We start from the raw sequence: 17340 nt of genomic DNA, 5'->3' as shown, positions 1-17340 counted from the left end.
TCCAGAGTGAAGGTCGCTAATTTTCTAAGATTATGAACATACATGTGTCACGTTATGAACATGAAATTTATATAAATAACAAATGATGTTTAAATTTGTCTTTCATCTTAAATTTATATTAAAAAAATAAAATTTAACAACATATTACAACATGAACCATGCAAATATAAAGCCCTATTGGCATCGTTCCTCAACTTGCACCATATGATCAGTGGCATTGTAATATGATTTCTTGCAAAAAAAAAAAAAAAGGGAAGTATTGTAAAATGCATTTTATGTAAGAATCCAAAAATAGTGTTTGCAAGAGTGAAAATAGTGTTACCATAAAATCACTGTTGATTTCACTTGAAAATAAGAAAATGAAAATGAGAATGAGAATGAAAATGAGAAGTGGGGATGCTACATTTCCCTCTTGATTTGAGAAGTTTCCCTCTTTTCATTTTATTGTTTTTTCCTCGGCGCAAAGCAAAGAAATAAGAAATAAATAAACTCACGAAGTCACGAGTGCTTTGAATCCTGTCAAAAAGTACCATGAAACGGCGGTAGGTCGGGCCCGCCGCGAGACCACGATTCCGAAAACACGGCATCCGAATAAATAAAAACTTAATTAAAATATTTAGGTGGGAACAGCACGACGACTTTTCTTTGTTCTTTCACTGTAATTCGAGAAAAATTAAAGAAGCCTTGCCAGCCCTTTTTGTCAAATTAATCATATTAAAGTAAAAACACTTTGATTAAATAAAGTAAATCCTACGAGCTAAAGAATAAAGACGACTGAACTCGAATCTTTTATATAAAACCACACTCTCAGTCTCACTCTCCCACACTCACTCCCCCTTCCTCTTTTCCTCTGTCGCTACAAACCCAGTACAAAAGAGACCGACTGTGTGAGAGAGAGAGCGTATTTGACTATGAAGATGGGTCGGAGCTCCACACCAGCCAAATGGGTCTTACCGTTTCTGCTTCTTCTTGGTCGTTTGGCTACTACAATCCTAGCAGAAGATGGTACGTCTTCTGGGTTCTCTGTTTGTTTCTCAGTTTTCTATCTCAATGCTTGAAAACATTCACGGCTCTCTTTCAGCTTTCATTTCAAAATTACTTCTTTTTTGTTGGTTCTGGCTTGTTTTCTTTTCTTTCCAACTCCTGAGATCTGGTAAACACTGTAGTCCCAAGTTGGCCTGAAAGATTAGTACTAAGCTTGGATTTTATTTGCAATTTTGTGTTTATTTTCTTCCAAGTACTACAGTACTACTTATCTGAACACGGAATCTTTGTGTTGCATTTGGTTTATGTAGTGATTGTTTATACTCTGAAAAACAGTGTTGGTTATGGTCATTTAGCTCCACCGCCATTGATAGGTTCTTTGAGACCCTGTTTCACTTTGGTCACCAACACATCTACTAAAATAATCACTTTGATTTTCACAAACAAAAACCCAATAATCAATCATCATTCATCAATGTAATTCCCCCCCATTTTCTCAAGCTCAAGTTTCTTGGAGCTTTGTTCTGTCATTCAAACCCCTATTCAAATGGAGGTGACTGGTGAGGGATTACCGTATTAGTGTTTTGCTAATTCTGAGCATCACAAGAACATTAGTTTATTTGCAAGGCTTTCCCAAATTTTAGGCTTTATTCTTCGGTCTTTTAAATTTTTTGGGCATACCCCCCAACTTCAGGCCTAAACATTATGGGTGCGTAAAAAGTGAGCTTGGGCATAAACCCATACGCAATAATGGCCCTGTAGCTAGTTACCCTTTGGTCAATGCTATAGTGAGGTAAAATGACAAAAGTGGACAGAGTTGGCGCTAAATTTCTGGACTTTTTTCCCCTAATTATACAAAAGGACAATGTCCTTTCCGTAAAGGAAACTGCCCCTAAATAATTTTATAGTTGTCCTTTAGATTACTTACCCGGATCGCCACCCACATGGTGTTTGGTGTCCGTAAATCAGTGACCGTAGAACTGCTTTTTTAGACTTAACGTGGGTCCACGCGTTTATCATATCAGTGTTTATTTTTAAAATTTTTGATAGTTATCTTATATATTTTCTGATTGTTTTCTTAAAAAAGAATTATATGATTTTGGGCTTCCTGACATTTGAGGGACATGGATGGATAAGGTTATCCAGAGGTAAATGTTCTTCTGAAATCTGCTGAGTGGTGAAGTGGGAAACTGAAGCACCACAAAATTGAAGGCAAAGAGCAAATGACCAAAGAAAGAAAATATAATATGCTGATAAAGATATTTCCAAAACATTTTTTATATTTTTGGAATTGAAAACAGCACCTTGAGAATGACAATTTTTCTCTACTTGTAATATTATTGAATTTCTGAGGTGGAAAAATAACACGGCCGACAGAGCTTTGTCCTGAGGTGGGCAGGTTGTCCTACTGTCATGTCATGCCAGAAGAAATATGTCTGTGTTTTTGTTGTGTTTGTTTCACATTTCTTGACCATTGGGCTGTATGTAGTTATGTACACCATTGGGGAGGAAGAGCCAAGGCAAAAGAATTTTTAGCCTTTGTTGTTTTTGGTATGCATACATTTGTATATAGTCTTTAGAACAAAATTGCTTTTACTATCTTAACTATGTTTTGGAGTAATTTAGTGAGACTGTCACATTATCACGTGCGTCCGATCATGTTATAATACTTAGAATCAATAATAACACTATTTAACGGTGTGACAATCACCCTAAAATAATTGACAATCCTTCATTGATTTGATTTTTGTAGTGAAAGATTGATTCGTTTTCTCATACTGGTTTGTATTTTCCATACAAAAAATTTATAACTTTTGTTAAATTCGTTCTATTTTATTTTATATTTTTACCCTTTGATTTGCATCAGGACCACTGCCGAACGGTAATTTTGAAGCAACCCCATCAGGTGGATTTTCTGACGAGGCCATAGTAGATGGGCCTACTGGGATCCCGAGCTGGAAATCAAAGGGCACCGTAGAGCTGGTGGAGTCCGGGCAAAAACAGGGTGGGATGATCCTCATCGTACCCGAAGGTAGACACGCGGTGAGGCTCGGAAACGACGCCGAAATAAGCCAGGACGTGAAGGTGGAGAAGGGCTCCATCTACTCCGTCACTTTCAGCGCGGCTCGCACGTGCGCGCAGCTGGAGTCGTTGAACGTGTCAGTGCCACCTGCATCGCAGACGATAGACCTACAGACACTGTATAACGTGCAGGGGTGGGACCCTTACGCGTGGGCTTTCGAGGCCGAAGAGGATGATGCGAGGTTGGTTTTTGCGAATCCCGGAATGGAGGATGACCCCACTTGTGGGCCCATCATTGATGATATTGCCATCAAGAAGCTCTTTACGCCTGATAGGCCCAAAGGTAAACAAATCTCTCTTCCTTTCGTTTTCCTATGCTTCCTAGACGCCTAGTATTAGGAGTGAGGTGGGTAAAATGTTTAAAAAAAGCTATTAAAAACAGCCTGTTTGCTAAGGGTAAAGTTGTAATTTTTTAGGAGTGGGTAAAATGATCTCATGCTTTTTTGACCTTTTGATCCCTTGGTCTCATTACATTCAAAGTTCGTCATCCGAAAGTCTAAAGCTAGAGAAAAATATATAGTCATAGACTCAGAGTAGGGTGTGAATCATTGAAGGGCATTTTTCGTTTAAACGTGTGGTTCAGATTGAAGATATTTCTGTTATTTTCGGATTGAAAGTTCTAGCAAACCTAAAGTACGTACAAATGTACTATGTGATTGTACGTTACTAAATGGTTACTATTTACTATTTAAATTTGTGCAGACAATGCGGTGGTTAATGGTGATTTTGAGGAAGGTCCATGGATGTTTGCAAACATCTCACTAGGAGTGCTGCTTCCCACCAACCTGGACGAAGAGACGTCCTCCTTACCCGGTTGGATTGTCGAGTCGAACCGGGCGGTTAGGTACATTGACTCCTACCATTTCAGTGTGCCACAGGGCAAACGAGCTATTGAATTGCTTTCTGGGAAGGAAGGGATCATTTCCCAAATGGTTGAAACTGCCCCAAACAAGCCATATATCCTGAGCTTTTCTTTGGGACATGCCAATGACAAATGCAAGCAACCTCTTGGTATTATGGCCTTTGCAGGTGACCAAGCCCAAAATGTCCATTACACCCCTAATTCTAACACCACATTCCAAAGTGCCAGTGTGAATTTCACGGCCAAGGCTGAGAGGACAAGGATTGCATTCTATAGTGTGTATTACAATACAAGGACTGATGACATGAGCTCACTGTGTGGGCCTGTGGTAGATGATGTGAGGGTTTGGTTTTCTGGGTCCAGGAGAAATGGGCTTGGAGGGTTGGCCCTAAGACTTGGGCTTGCTTTCTGGGCGTTTGTTTGGGTTTTGGTTTAGCTATAGGGTGGGTTTGGTTAGAGAGTATGTTATATGTAACGTATGGTTTGGTTGGTCTGACATGGGAGTGTTGGCAAATGATAGTCCCAAGTCCGACGTTGTATGTGGTCTTTGCTTTATAATTTTGCTATGATAATGAGAATCAATGTCTTTTTCTTTATTGAATATTCTTAATGGCAAAGACACGGGCCTTTCAAGTAAGAGATTCAAAATCCAATTCAATTCAACCAAACCTGACCTATCTAATTTGATTGGAGTTGTCGGATTTCTTCGTGAAAAATCCAATCAAACTACAATTGATTGGTAGAGTGATTATGCTCACATCCCATAATAAGAGTATCATTTTTATCGTATCCATCGTAAATAAAGCACAATCCAAGTTGAAGATCAGTATGATGCTTTGCTAATGGCCATTTTCTTACCCACAAAGTTTATGAACCTTTACTTTACCACTTTTCATAATCGCACTTCACGGGGATTCATTTCAATATGAGGGGTGATAACGTGATTAGGCATCTAAAATTAACCTTCATTCTTTAAAATGAGGTTCACCCTCTAAATAATGTGAAATACAAGTTTTCATATTCCTTAAAAAGCTTATAAGTTGGGTTTCGTAGTACATGCGTCAAATTCAATTTTTATTTAATCATTACGTAGCTTTTATAGTAAAATTGGATTACCACAAAAAAATTGAAATCTTATCTATTTCTATACTAATAATTAGGAAAAGATAATAAGCTTTGATCTTTATGATATAAATTTGTTCATGTTTTGATGTGTTTCACTGTCTAGTAAAGGAAAATTTTGTGAAATTGCCGATTTCAATGAGACAGTTATCATTTTAACTCATATTCTCAAAAGTTAACAATTGAATTTTGGTAAATTTTGAACTACTTCTCATAAAAAAAATATACTCAACCAACTCAATTCTAATTTCAACATATTCTCTACTCTAAGTTTTCATATATACTGAAGGAGCTCGACCATTTGTTAAATCAACTTTGACTAACTCAATTCTATATTGATATTTGGATTAAATACAAAAATGGTTCACGATGTTTACACTGATTCTTAATTTGGTTCACTAACTATAAAAAGTATCAATTTGGTCTACAAATTTTTTAAATTATACCAAATCAGTACAAACGTTAATTTCCATCAAAAAATTAACGAAATTAGTTATATGAAAATGTGATAAATAGATTGAAATATACCTGAAAATGTAATCACTTGTTGTACATATGACTAGTTTTCGTTAAATTTTTCTATAAAAGTTAACGTTTGTATTAATTTGGTACAACTTGAAAAGTTCATGGATCAAATTAATACTTTTTATAGTTAATAGAATAAATTAAGATTCACTAAAAAATTCATAAACTATGTACCCTAAATTTAACATTGCCGACTTTTTAAATAATTCAGCCATTTCCAAAAAAGTAACTAAGTAGGAGGACCATCAGATTTATAGGGTTTCAATACGAATTGTTTAACTCAGTCCCTAGCCATGAGGTGAAATGACGAAAATATCATCGGCAGACGTCAATGTATAGCACACCTCCAATTCTATAAAAGGGTCGAAGGGAGAAGCAACCAGAAATTAGGAGAAGAAAGAGCGGGGGTCTTCTTTCGCATTTTCAAACCTCTGGAAGGTCTCGCCCTCCTCTCTCCTCTCCCCTCCTCTTTGTTCTTTCCCAAAATGGAAGGCGAAGAGGGGCCCGCCGCCGCCGCCGCCGCCACCACCACCACCACCACCACCGACAGCACCGACGTCACCGCCATCACCACCGACTCCCCCCCACCGTCTCCGCCGCACGACCATGAAATCTCACCTGTCGGATCGCCCGATCACAACTCGTCCTCCGAGATTCAACCACTGCCGTCCGATGATGAACCCGATCAATCATCTTCTGTGACAGGCGGTCTCTCCGAGGATCTCAAACAAAAAATTATTAAGCAGGCAATATCTCTCCCTCTGAGCATGCGGTTCTTGAATCTTGATAATGAACACCTTGATTTTTGTGTCTGTTTGTTTTTGGATTAATAAAGGAATATGAATTGGAAATGATGTTTGGATCTTTGAATAATCTTGTCATATTCGTTTTATTCATTATGAACCCTAGAATCGCATTCTCTCTCCCCGAATGTTTGAGTCGCTTTAGCATTTTTGAAAATAATGCGCAGAATTCGTGCTTGTTTGGTCTAAATAATGTAAAAAGTTTTGGTTGATTTCATGTGTGCATATGCATGGAATAAGTGAATTGAGAGCTTATTTGAAATCACTGTTCGAAGCCATATTATAAAGAAACGTAATGTACTATTTTTCTGTGCTCACATTGCTAACCATTAACTTGCACTTCAGAAAAACTAAGAAGAGAGGTTAGAGATTCGGTAGGGGAGAGAAAACTAGGAGTAGTTTCAGTTTCTTTGCTTTTAAATTAAGTCTGAAGTTTGACTCTTGCTGCACTTTTAATCAAATAGAAAGTAAAGCTATAAGGTTTGCAATATTTTTTTCCTCACATTGTACGTCAGGCTATATTAATTTTAAGATCACATGTAAGAACACTTTTTTCTTTTTCTTTTTTGTGGTTTTGCAGGTAGAATATTACTTCAGTGATGAAAATTTGCCCTCTGACAAATATATGTTGAGTTTGATTAAGAAGAACAAAGAAGGTTTTGGTGAGTAGTTATGGTTTTTGTTCGATTCAATTTAGTTTTAGTGGTATGATCTTATTGTACAAAACTAAAACTTGCATATCTTTTTTATTCAATTTACTTTTTTTTATACGAATATCTTACCAATGTTGTCCTCCAAATGGCCCCGTACTTATTTTGCTGTGATTGACCAGGGAACATCCTTTGCTTGAGGGTGATTCAGTGGATGCTGGAAAACTTTTAAACGAAATCTAAATTATACTATAGCTGCCCATGAACTTGGTCCACTTGTAGGTTTAAAATTGTTTCTCCAGGTGATACAAATAGGACTTGTGATGGAAAGTTGTTACTCTTTGTCGTTGAAGTGGTTTTTAGAAGCTGCCCTGTCTCTTCCTTTCTAATGTTTATATCTTGCCTGCTTCACATCTTAAGAAGCAGACCGAAATGGCTTTTGAGCTGATCATTGATCCCTTATAGTGTTATGGGAAGTATTTTATAAATTTATTTCAGTGGAGCAAGATTTTTGATAGAACTGAGTTCTAGGGGCCTTTTAGAATAAATTAGACTATTGTGTGGATGAATGGGGGTGAGACCTACCTAGTCATGAATGCCTAGGACCGAATAAGAGATAATTTGCCTAGAGTTGTCTACCCTAGGTCCCTAACAACTATAGTCCCTAAATGCTTCTAACTTCAGACGAATAGATGTACTCTGTAATAGTAATTTCTTACCAGTTTGTATGGCGTAAATTATACCTGACTAATAAAATCAAGAATACAAGCTGAATTTAATTACCAAAAAGGTTGTATGGATTAATCCAGTGGGATGCTTTCCATATATAGTCTATCTGCACACTTTTAACTTAACAAGTTACAAATTGACTTGCAACTTTTCTTTTTGGCTTACCTCCATGTCTTGTTCATGTATCTGGATGTGGATTTTACCTAATATTATCTGCAGTTGTTTTGTTTTGTTTGATGTTTACAATGTCAAGCATATTGATAATATCCAGCAATAGTAGAGTAGAGAAGAAGAAGGTGATGAGTAAAGCAGGTACTTCTGACAGGTTGCCTTGCCTGGATGTTTTCCTGGTGCAGCTAGATTTAGCTGTGCCGAGCATCTGGGATTGGTTTGAATGACTATGCAATTGACTGCTGACTGATTCCTTCTCTACTCATCTGGAAGATTTTAGATCCTTTTTTTAGGCCTTGTTTCCAATTCATTGTAATCTTGATAATTTATCACTTCTGAGATGGGGAATCATTGCTTCTCTAGGGGCAGGAATTAGAGAACTGTCCCATCCTCTTTTAGAATTCTCTTCTCTTTCTCCCACCATGTTCGTGTGTGACATCTCTTGATTACCACTATCTGCAAACCCATGTGTTGCACGGGTATTTTTTATAAAATAATTATTAAAGTTAAATTAATAATTTTTAGATGATATTCTTGATATACTTATAGCAAATACTTATAAAATTACAAAATAATATAAAGTAGTAACTATGCTTTTATAAAAGAGAGAATTTTCAGGGAAATTGTCTACTTAGAACTGGTGATAACCAAATTTGTATGTTTGTACTTTGTATTTGAATGTGTTTAAGATTCAAATACTGTTGAATCTGACTCAATTAAGACTCAATTCGCATGCCAATTTCATTTGATAGTTCATACTTAAAATTAATTTTTAGCTCCAATTGCAATTAAATTTATTTTGGAATTAAGTAGAACTGATCTGGTTAGATTCTTAATTCTGTTGCAATATAGATCTTGGAATGGGGGTTCGGATTTGGATTTTACAGTTTATAATTAGATTCATATTTGGATTCTACCTGAAGCACATTGAATCCAACCAGTTAGCAGAGCTTTGTGTTTTCTTATGGGATGCATACCTATTCAAGATTATTTTCTATTGCTTAATAGCAATTTAGTATCAAATTTAGTGTTTTTCTCAACTCATAATGCCTGTTTATGTGGTGGTCGAAATCTTAATTTTCTCCTTTTCTTTTATCTAGTAATATTTGCGTTGTTATCTAACAGTTTGCACTAATTTTTGGCATATCTTCTTGCAGTTCCCATTTCAGTTATTGGTTCTTTTAGAAAAATGAAAAAGCTCATGCGAAACTATTCGTTAATAGCGACTGCATTGAGGGAGTCTTCCCTCCTTGTAATATTCTTCTTTTGTTCTTTTGTTCTTTTGTAGAAATGTATGTTCCAGTGAATCCTGAACATGCTAAAAGATGAGCGTAATTTTCCTTCTTGTAGGTTGTGAGTAAAAGTGGGAAGAAGGTGAAACGACTTCATCCTCTTCCATTAACTGAAACCAGGGATCCAAAGGTATTATTTGGAACTTGATTTTATTTTATTTTGGTATATTGTTTTTAGAAAACTTTGGCACCTAATTTGTACATTATAGTGCACTGTTTTGGTAGAGAATCTACCCGAGGATCATTCAGTGGAGAACCTTCGGAGAATATTTGGTGAAGCTGGAAAGTATGGTTTTTTTTTTTACCACCTTTTTTCCCATTGCTGCCACATTACTTTTCTCTCCAATTTATGATTGTAGCATACTTTTGAAATTTCCAGTATAAAGGATATATGCATGGTTGATCCACATGCCATAGAAGCGTCAACAAAAGGCGGAAAGGCTGAGAAGCCGATCAGTAATAAGGTATGGAAAATATAGGGGGCTTGGACCATGTTTGTATATGTTTCTTATTGCTGAAAATTAAACATGGTTTCTAATTTTATGTGCACTTTGGACCATGAAGTTTATCGTGAATAAAGGTTTCTTGAGCATGTGATAAGGTTGTTTTATGATGTGCTTAGGCACCTTAGGTTCATTGCTATTCAAATCTTAAGTCTAGACTTGATTGCTATGGAGAAGTATAAAAAAGAAGGCCTATTTTATTGTGCTTCTCCTCCAGGCAGCTACTGCCATGACTCTCTCCAACAGTTATAACTTCTGTAAAAAGATTCTATCCCTGTGCTCTCTTGGAGATTAAAGGAAGAAATGGAGTTGCATAAATCAAGTTTAAAGGGAATCAAAATGATTCATGCACTATAAATCCCTTCTTATCTTTTGGTATTATGTTGTGGTCTTTCGATTTTGAGTGATTTTTACATACAGGTGTTAGGTATGCAATCTGTTTTAATTGTTTAGTATACTTAGGATATGATAAAGATGATTGCACGTGAACACTGTCTTTATATGATGATTGAGATCTACTTTCTGAAGACAATTTTAAGATTTTTTGGAAGCCTCATGTGAAAATGTGTCTGGTTCTTTGCTGCAGTTGCATGCACTTGTGGAGTATGATACTGTGGAGGCTACTGAGAAAGCTGTGAGTGTCTTGTTCTTTCTGTCTTTGCTGTCATTATCATCATCATTTTGCATTTGGCTCCATAGCTTTGATAGTCAATCCTTAGGTTACTGTTATTTCCTGATAATTTGGTTTAGGTTGCTACTTTAAATAATGAGGAGGACTGGAGAAATGGCATGCGAGTGAAGCTTCTTAAGCAAATGGTAATTGGTCCTCACTGTTTTTCTCCATTCTTGGCAATAGGAGTAATTAATGTTGGTTTTATTTACTTTAGGGAAAGTATGGGCAGAGAAAACAAGCCTGGAGGGGTTTTGATTCTGAGAAAAGTAATAATAACCGAATATCTGATGGAGATGAGGAGAATCATAATGTAACTGAGCATCATAATGGTACTCGGACAACTGATGAAGAGGTAAGTGGCATTGGTTTCTCTCATGATTGGAGTTTATTTATTTATTTATTTTTTACCGGAGTCCTGATTGATCCAAGTTCCATGCAAATCTGTCTTTAACACTTCCCTGTTGATTGAATTATACCGAACTAAGATATTTAACACTTCTAATTAGATTTTAAATTGCGATATAAATTTTTTGATGGGTTCACTTAACCCAACTCTCCAATTGAAGCCTCGATAAGAAAATGAAAATTCTTACTGTATTAAAGTATTTGAGTGTATCGCGAGTTTAATTCTACTGAGGCTATTCTATATGCTTTTGGGTAAATCATCTGTAAAAAAAACTAAACCTACCACAAAGAATTTGAAGAAAAAATGGAAAATTGGATGGTTGATACTTTCTGTTTGCGTCTGTTATTCTAGGATGGAGAACATGTGCCCAAGGAGAAAACTGGGCAGAGAGGTCGAAATCGGGGGCAATCGGGAAGGCAGAAGTACCGAGTCACCAATGGGTTTGGTATGTTGATGAACTACTTTTTGAATTGATTTCTTCCCTATTTAAACTATTTTTCCCTATTCTAACTTAAATCTCTGATATTATTCCCCCCAGGCCATGGAACTACTTCATCTAGTCATGCCATTGAACCTTCAAAGCCACCTCCTGGCCCAAGGATGCCTGATGGAACCAGGGGTTTCACAATGGGGCGAGGTCGGACTCCGTTCTCCAATCAGAGTTAGCAAGTGATCTGATTTCTCCAGATCTGGAGGGATTTTGTGGTTCATGCAGTTTTCCATGTATTGCACTGAGATCTGGTAATCCGGAGTTTTTGTATATTCATGCTGGTGGAATATGTGAATGAATGAATGCAGTGTTGAGGGTGGGCAATGCAGATGCATGTAGAATTTCCTGTTACTTGTCAGATCAAGATGCAAGGTCTGGGATTGTTCTACAATACATTCTTTGTATTGATGCAGGGCCTTTATTTCCACTCATATTCCACATACATAGAAAGAAGTTATGGATTTACCCCCTTTTTTTTGTTGTCAATTTACTGCTTTTTTGCGGTTTCCCGCACAAATCTTTTGTATGACAGACCATGTTCGTTGAACTTGCATCAACTTGGGCCATTCCAACATTTTTGTTGGTCAGTATGCTGTCTGATTATGAATTTAGATTATGTATTTAAACATTCATCAAATTAATAGTTCAAAAACATTAATGGAATTAAGTTCATATGATAATGTGAAAACATAATATGCAAAGCAGTTTACAGTTAGAATGTTTGGGATGGACAATTGACAAGTGCCAAACAATTAGTCGTAAGTTTCAGATCGAAAAAGAAAGTAGTTGTAAGTTGCAACTTGCAAGCAGTGGAAAGGAACATATACCAAGTCAAGAATTTTCTTCCCAGTCCTCTGAGGTGCCACGTGTGACCCTGACCCAAAGCAAAGCGCCAAAGCCCGCGTATCTGGTATGCCTACCCACAGTCCCCACGCGCCAGTCGGCGCGTCAGAAAAAAACAGAAAAACGTTGCGAGAATTTCAAAGCTTGTATTTTGCTTTCCCTCCGGCCTGAGCTGTAGTTTTGGTATAAAATGCCTCATGAGTTAACTCGAATATCCCCTTCTTCCTCTCCAGTTTTTAATGGGCTCACCAAACTCTTTGAGATCTGACAATACCTCTCTCTTCATTCTCTCTTCTTCTTCTTCACCATGACATCGTATTCTCTGAATCTCCGCCATTTCTCTCTTCTCCAACCCCCTCGCTCGCGCAACCGCTCCTCATTCTGTACGGTCTCTCGCCGCCGATCCGCTTCCGCCTTATCGCTGCAAAGTTCCGAAGTCCGCCTCGATCGTAAGGTTTGTTTTGTTTTGTTTTTGGACTGAATCACCGATTCCTTTCTTCCTTCTTTGCTTTGCTTAAATTCTTAATTTCCGTTTGGTTGCTGAGAAAGTCAACTATATATGAAATTTTTATGCACTGCTGCTCATGGTCTTATCGTGCGCCTTTATTGAACTTGTTATTGTAGTTGATTGGACAAATTGTTGGAAGACGTGGGTGCCACTTTCGTTGTAGTTATGTTGATATCGGGGACTTCGGTGAGGTAAAGCTTTTAATTTATAGATTATACTGAGGACTGACAACGATGCCTTTGTATTTTTGCTTCTTCTTTTTTTCTTTCCAATTGGCGTTAGTATTTTTCCAGATTTTGGTTGTGCTTTGATAACATATATATAAGATTCAGTTTGATTGTAATCAAGTTTCTTAATTCCGGAAGCTTATTGACTGAATTCAGCTTCAGACTACTGTCACGAGATATTTTTCATTTTAGGAATCACGCCATTATAATTAAAAGATTTATATTGATCTATAGGATTCAGTTGATGTGTCGCCATTTGATGATCGGGGCAACCATGAAGAGAGTACAGGGCTGATGATTTATTCCAGCGATGGTGAAGATAGTGATGCAGAGTTTGTAGTAACTCCTGTGACTGATGTTGACTTGCCTGCCATCACTGTATCGACTGATGACACTCTAACTGTGACTGCTCATCGGCTTGCAATGCTTGGGAAACAGCGTAAGAAACACAGGCAAGTATACCAACCTTAGAAACTGCCCATTTTTTAATATGACTTGATAATTATTCATTGTCTCCAGCTTCAAAAATTACGAAATTATGAAAAAATAAATAAATAAACATATAGAACAATATGGTATTTCAAAGTTTAGGTGTCTGCGAATTTAAAAGTTTCATTGGACCTTAGCTAATAAAATTTGAATCCTAGTAGACTGAGATGCAAAATTTCCTTTCTTTTTTGGTACAATGAGAAGTCGTCAATCTTTTAGTGAATGGGAATCCACTTCAGGTGGTTAAGGTGTCTGCAGGTTCCTTAGTTTGATGATCTTTTGTACTCTACATTTGCAGGATCAGACATGGAGTAATACTCAACATAGGACTGATAATGTTCTTAGTGGTAGTACTTCTATATGTGGATTGGTGTGCATGGCGGATTGTTAGACTACCCTTGGCAGCATTTCACTTGACCTGCCCCTTTGTCATATCAGCCATTTTAGCCTCCTGTGCGGGATATGTTTGTGTTCCATTACTCTATAGCTTGAAGATTCATCAAATTATTCGGAAAGAAGGGCCTGTGAGGCACTCCTTAAAAAAAAGAACTCCCACAATGGGTGGACTGTTTTTTGTACCAATTGGTGTAATTGTTGCAAAATTCATTGCTGGTTTTTCTTCTGTTGAAGTTTCTGGAGCAGCTACAGCAACTCTTGCATTTGCTGCTATTGGGTTACTTGATGATATCTTAAGCCTCATCAAGAATCATAATACTGGTCTATCTGCATGGACAAAAATTATTTTGGAGGTGAATTTTTCACTGAGCTTTTCTATCTCAAATTTAATGGTCTGATTGCTATATTATCTAAGAGTTGATTCTGACAACCTTGTGAGTAAAATTTAAGTTTTGCTATTTTACAGGTAGCTGTTGGGATCTGGTTTTCATATTGGTTGCATACAACAAATATATCATCCCCCTACGGCATGTATATCTTCTTGTAACTATTTTTCTGATGGTAACTCACATTTCTATTCTTATGATGGCGCGTTTTCAAGAAAAAAATAACTTGTGTTTAATGCTAAATATCAGTCTGAAAAAACATGGCGTAGTTTGTCATTTATAATTGTTCTTATGCTAAATTTAACACATGGATTAGCCTAAAAATCTCACCTAGAGTTCTATTAAATATGTAGTACATATGTGGTAAGCTATGGTGAGTTTTGAACATATATTAAATTAACTAGAGTGGGAACAATCTGCAAGAGGCTGTGCAAAACAGAATTTTCTGCCAAATTTGAGATTATATTGTTTATAAATGTATGAAATCTAATGTTTACAGATTAAGCAAACATGTTTAGGTATAATATGCAGATACTGAACTACCAGCAAGATTCAATAACTTTTATGTTAACCTAAAGTCTGTGTGGTATCTTAAAATACTTATTACTAGAAAATTTAAGAGATGCAAAACAAATTCACATGGTTTGAAAATTAAAAGCTTAAGGGAAAAAGTGCAATGAATTTTGGGAATCTCATACTACTGGGAATATTTGTAATAATTCATATTTGTTTTTATGGCACATGATAGCTGGTAATTTCCTATGATCGATCATACATGCCACTGAATGAGAAAGGACTAAACATTTTAAAAACGGGGCTCATGGTCAAGTTTTTGTTTGTTGTTTTTCTTGTACTGTTAAATCTACCTGTTTTCCATTGTCCAAATGCTTTTAACTTCTTGTCCTGAATAAAGTTTTTCCAGAACATTTCGGAGTACATAATCATTTTCAGATTGCTGGAATACGTTTGAAATCTAATGTCTGATGTTCTTAACTATGACAACTACGAGTGAGATTGATGTCATACACAATCTTATTTTAACTAGTTGAGAGTATGATCTTCATTTTTTGGACGATCAGTGTCAACACTGCTGTATTTATGTAATAAATGTTTTACACATGGTACTTTTATTCAAGTTGATGTTCGGTTTCTCAATGCAGGAAAATGTTGGTTCCTCTACCTGCTCCACTGGGCATTGTGTGCCTGGGAAATTGTTATCTAATGTTGGCCTCATTCAGTTTTGTTTCTATGGGGAATGGAGTTAACTTGACAGATGGTCTTGATGGGCTGGCTGGAGGGTCTGCTGCAGTGGCTTTTATAGGAATGTCAATTGCGGTGCTTCCAATATGTTCTGGTCAGTGTAGTTGTCATCATGATACGATTTAAAGGGGGTGATTTGCTTTGAGATCAACATTTGACAAAATTTCAATTTTGTTTGTGATGTCAGTTCATATGTTGCATGTGATAGAATAATGGTGTTTTATCAATTGTCAGAGATGAATCATAAGGCATGCAGAACAGGATTAGAATGTGGCCAACTTTGATATAAATCTCTTATTGATTCTTGTTTTCTAGACAGGGTATCTAAGTCCGCATGCAAAGTTGCCAATGTGTTGTATAGTTTGGCTGAAGTTTTTTACTTATAAATTTGCCATTGTTTAGTGAAGCTGATTCCTGAATCACTCATAAACTACTACCATGAGTGAGAACACTAAGGCTTGCATTATCAACCATGCTACCCTAATAAGTGTAGAATAGAAAATTAGCTTTCGCAATTTGGTTGGTTTGATTGTTAACTCAGGGTTGTTGAAATGATTAAGAAACAACCTTTCTTTTCTTGATAATTCTTGAGTTCTAAATATTGTATGATATATGAACAGACCTTGCTATATTTGGAGCATCAATGGCAGGAGCCTGTGTTGGTTTTCTTTTGCACAACCGATTCAAGGCATCTATATTCATGGGTGATACTGGATCCTTGGCACTAGGTGGAGGGTTGGCTGCAATGGCTTGTTGCACAGGAATGTTCCTTCCATTATTTATTTCATCCGGCATCTTTGTCATTGAAGCGTCAACAGTTATTATGCAGGTTTGTTATGCATAGAATCCATAACATTCAACTTTAACATATAATGTGCTCCTCAGTGTGCGCGGGGGTTTGGTTGTGATTTATGATGTTTTGGTGAATTCATGGGTTCCACTTTGGTATTTGGTTTAAAGAGTTTGGGTTTCTCTGGACTGATATATCCTAGTGTACTTTTAGGTATTGTACTTCAAGACAACCAAGCGTTTGCAAGGAGCTGGCCGCCGTCTCTTCCGAATGGCCCCCTTTCATCATCACCTTGAACTGTGTGGACTGAAAGAACCAGTCATTGTTGCTGGTGCATATGTTATATCCTCCATATTGGCGTTATTTGCTGCCTATCTGGGTCTGATATCTGCATAGCATTTTTGGAAGACTCTTCGTTATTACCATTCTTTGTAGTTAGGCTCACCTAAGTTGTCTTATATATTTTCACTAAAAAGAATTATTTTTGTTATATTCTTTTTTTGTAGGGTTGTTATTATAATATCGGAAAAATAGAATATATGTACACGTCAAACCCTGTACGTCGATTTTGCTTAGCTAACTACCGGTTGTAATACGATATGTTAGCCCAAGGCGGCAGTTATACCTGTAGAGTACAATTTCATTTGATATTTTAGAAAATAAATTTTTTTTTATAAGTACTTGGAACTTGAAAGATGATAAGTACAATTTCAAGTGAAAGATGATTGTAATGATTCTCATTTCTCACAAAGTCACAAGTAAAAATATATAATTAACCAAGTTGGAGAGACACAATACAACCCATCTATAATGCAAAAAAATATATAAATAACCCATTTAATTTATGGCCTTATAGGTGCATTGGACTTTCTATTTATATTAGGCTCTTCTAGAGGAGTGCAAGAGCTTTCCTTAATATGTCACACGACTTGACCTGACACTTAGCTTGTGCTTGGCATGGCTGATTTGATGAATAACTAACAGGACTTATTTTTTTAAATATTGGGAGGAGGTTGATTTAAACTTGAAGCCTCTCCAACCTTTCTAGAAAGAAATACTATTAGACCACATATTAATACCTAACACGAATAGTAATATAGTATAGGTTACATCATATAATGTCATGCTTGTCAAGTTATTATATTTTGA

The 17340-nt window shown here is 36.6% G+C and overlaps 3 protein-coding genes across 3 annotated transcripts; all 3 read left to right on the top strand.

The window, feature by feature from the left end:
- Positions 1–810: 810 nt before the first annotated feature.
- LOC147297125 (protein BIIDXI-like) lies at positions 811–4524 on the top strand. Its single transcript, XM_086245930.1, has 3 exons — positions 811–1005; positions 2852–3349; positions 3769–4524. The coding sequence occupies exons 1-3, from the start codon at positions 912–914 to the stop codon at positions 4362–4364; spliced, it is 1188 nt and encodes a 395-aa protein (XP_086102056.1). The 5' UTR covers positions 811–911; the 3' UTR covers positions 4365–4524.
- Positions 4525–5932: 1408 nt separating this feature from the next.
- LARP6A (RNA-binding protein) lies at positions 5933–11704 on the top strand. Its single transcript, XM_086250972.1, has 11 exons — positions 5933–6321; positions 6959–7040; positions 9086–9180; positions 9279–9350; positions 9430–9506; positions 9600–9684; positions 10310–10357; positions 10474–10539; positions 10611–10748; positions 11154–11247; positions 11341–11704. The coding sequence occupies exons 1-11, from the start codon at positions 6061–6063 to the stop codon at positions 11466–11468; spliced, it is 1146 nt and encodes a 381-aa protein (XP_086107098.1). The 5' UTR covers positions 5933–6060; the 3' UTR covers positions 11469–11704.
- A 314-nt stretch (positions 11705–12018) lies between these two features.
- TRANS11 (translocase 11) lies at positions 12019–16802 on the top strand. Its single transcript, XM_086250958.1, has 8 exons — positions 12019–12589; positions 12760–12834; positions 13105–13322; positions 13658–14108; positions 14222–14286; positions 15302–15495; positions 16022–16230; positions 16405–16802. The coding sequence occupies exons 1-8, from the start codon at positions 12443–12445 to the stop codon at positions 16585–16587; spliced, it is 1542 nt and encodes a 513-aa protein (XP_086107084.1). The 5' UTR covers positions 12019–12442; the 3' UTR covers positions 16588–16802.
- The last annotated feature ends 538 nt before the right edge of the window (positions 16803–17340 follow it).

This window comes from Dryas octopetala, chromosome 1 (genome assembly GCF_963921425.1).
Source record: "Dryas octopetala chromosome 1, drDryOcto1.1, whole genome shotgun sequence".
In the NCBI taxonomy this organism is placed as follows: domain Eukaryota; kingdom Viridiplantae; phylum Streptophyta; class Magnoliopsida; order Rosales; family Rosaceae; genus Dryas; species Dryas octopetala.
Note: the sequence above shows the minus strand (reverse complement) of the source record. Positions and strands in the feature narration are given on the sequence as shown.

Excerpts from the sequence above, each read along its gene's own strand:
- LOC147297125 (XM_086245930.1), top strand. The coding sequence starts at position 912 with ATGAAGATGGGTCGGAGCTCCACACCAGCCAAATGGGTCTTACCGTTT. Across the intron at positions 1,006-2,851 it reads TACAATCCTAGCAGAAGATG|GACCACTGCCGAACGGTAAT; the intron begins GTACGTCTTCTG and ends GATTTGCATCAG. Across the intron at positions 3,350-3,768 it reads TACGCCTGATAGGCCCAAAG|ACAATGCGGTGGTTAATGGT; the intron begins GTAAACAAATCT and ends AAATTTGTGCAG.
- LARP6A (XM_086250972.1), top strand. The coding sequence starts at position 6,061 with ATGGAAGGCGAAGAGGGGCCCGCCGCCGCCGCCGCCGCCACCACCACC. Across the intron at positions 7,041-9,085 it reads GAAGAACAAAGAAGGTTTTG|TTCCCATTTCAGTTATTGGT; the intron begins GTGAGTAGTTAT and ends ATCTTCTTGCAG. Across the intron at positions 9,351-9,429 it reads CTGAAACCAGGGATCCAAAG|TGCACTGTTTTGGTAGAGAA; the intron begins GTATTATTTGGA and ends TGTACATTATAG.
- TRANS11 (XM_086250958.1), top strand. The coding sequence starts at position 12,443 with ATGACATCGTATTCTCTGAATCTCCGCCATTTCTCTCTTCTCCAACCC. Across the intron at positions 15,496-16,021 it reads GGTGCTTCCAATATGTTCTG|ACCTTGCTATATTTGGAGCA; the intron begins GTCAGTGTAGTT and ends ATATATGAACAG. Across the intron at positions 16,231-16,404 it reads CGTCAACAGTTATTATGCAG|GTATTGTACTTCAAGACAAC; the intron begins GTTTGTTATGCA and ends GTGTACTTTTAG.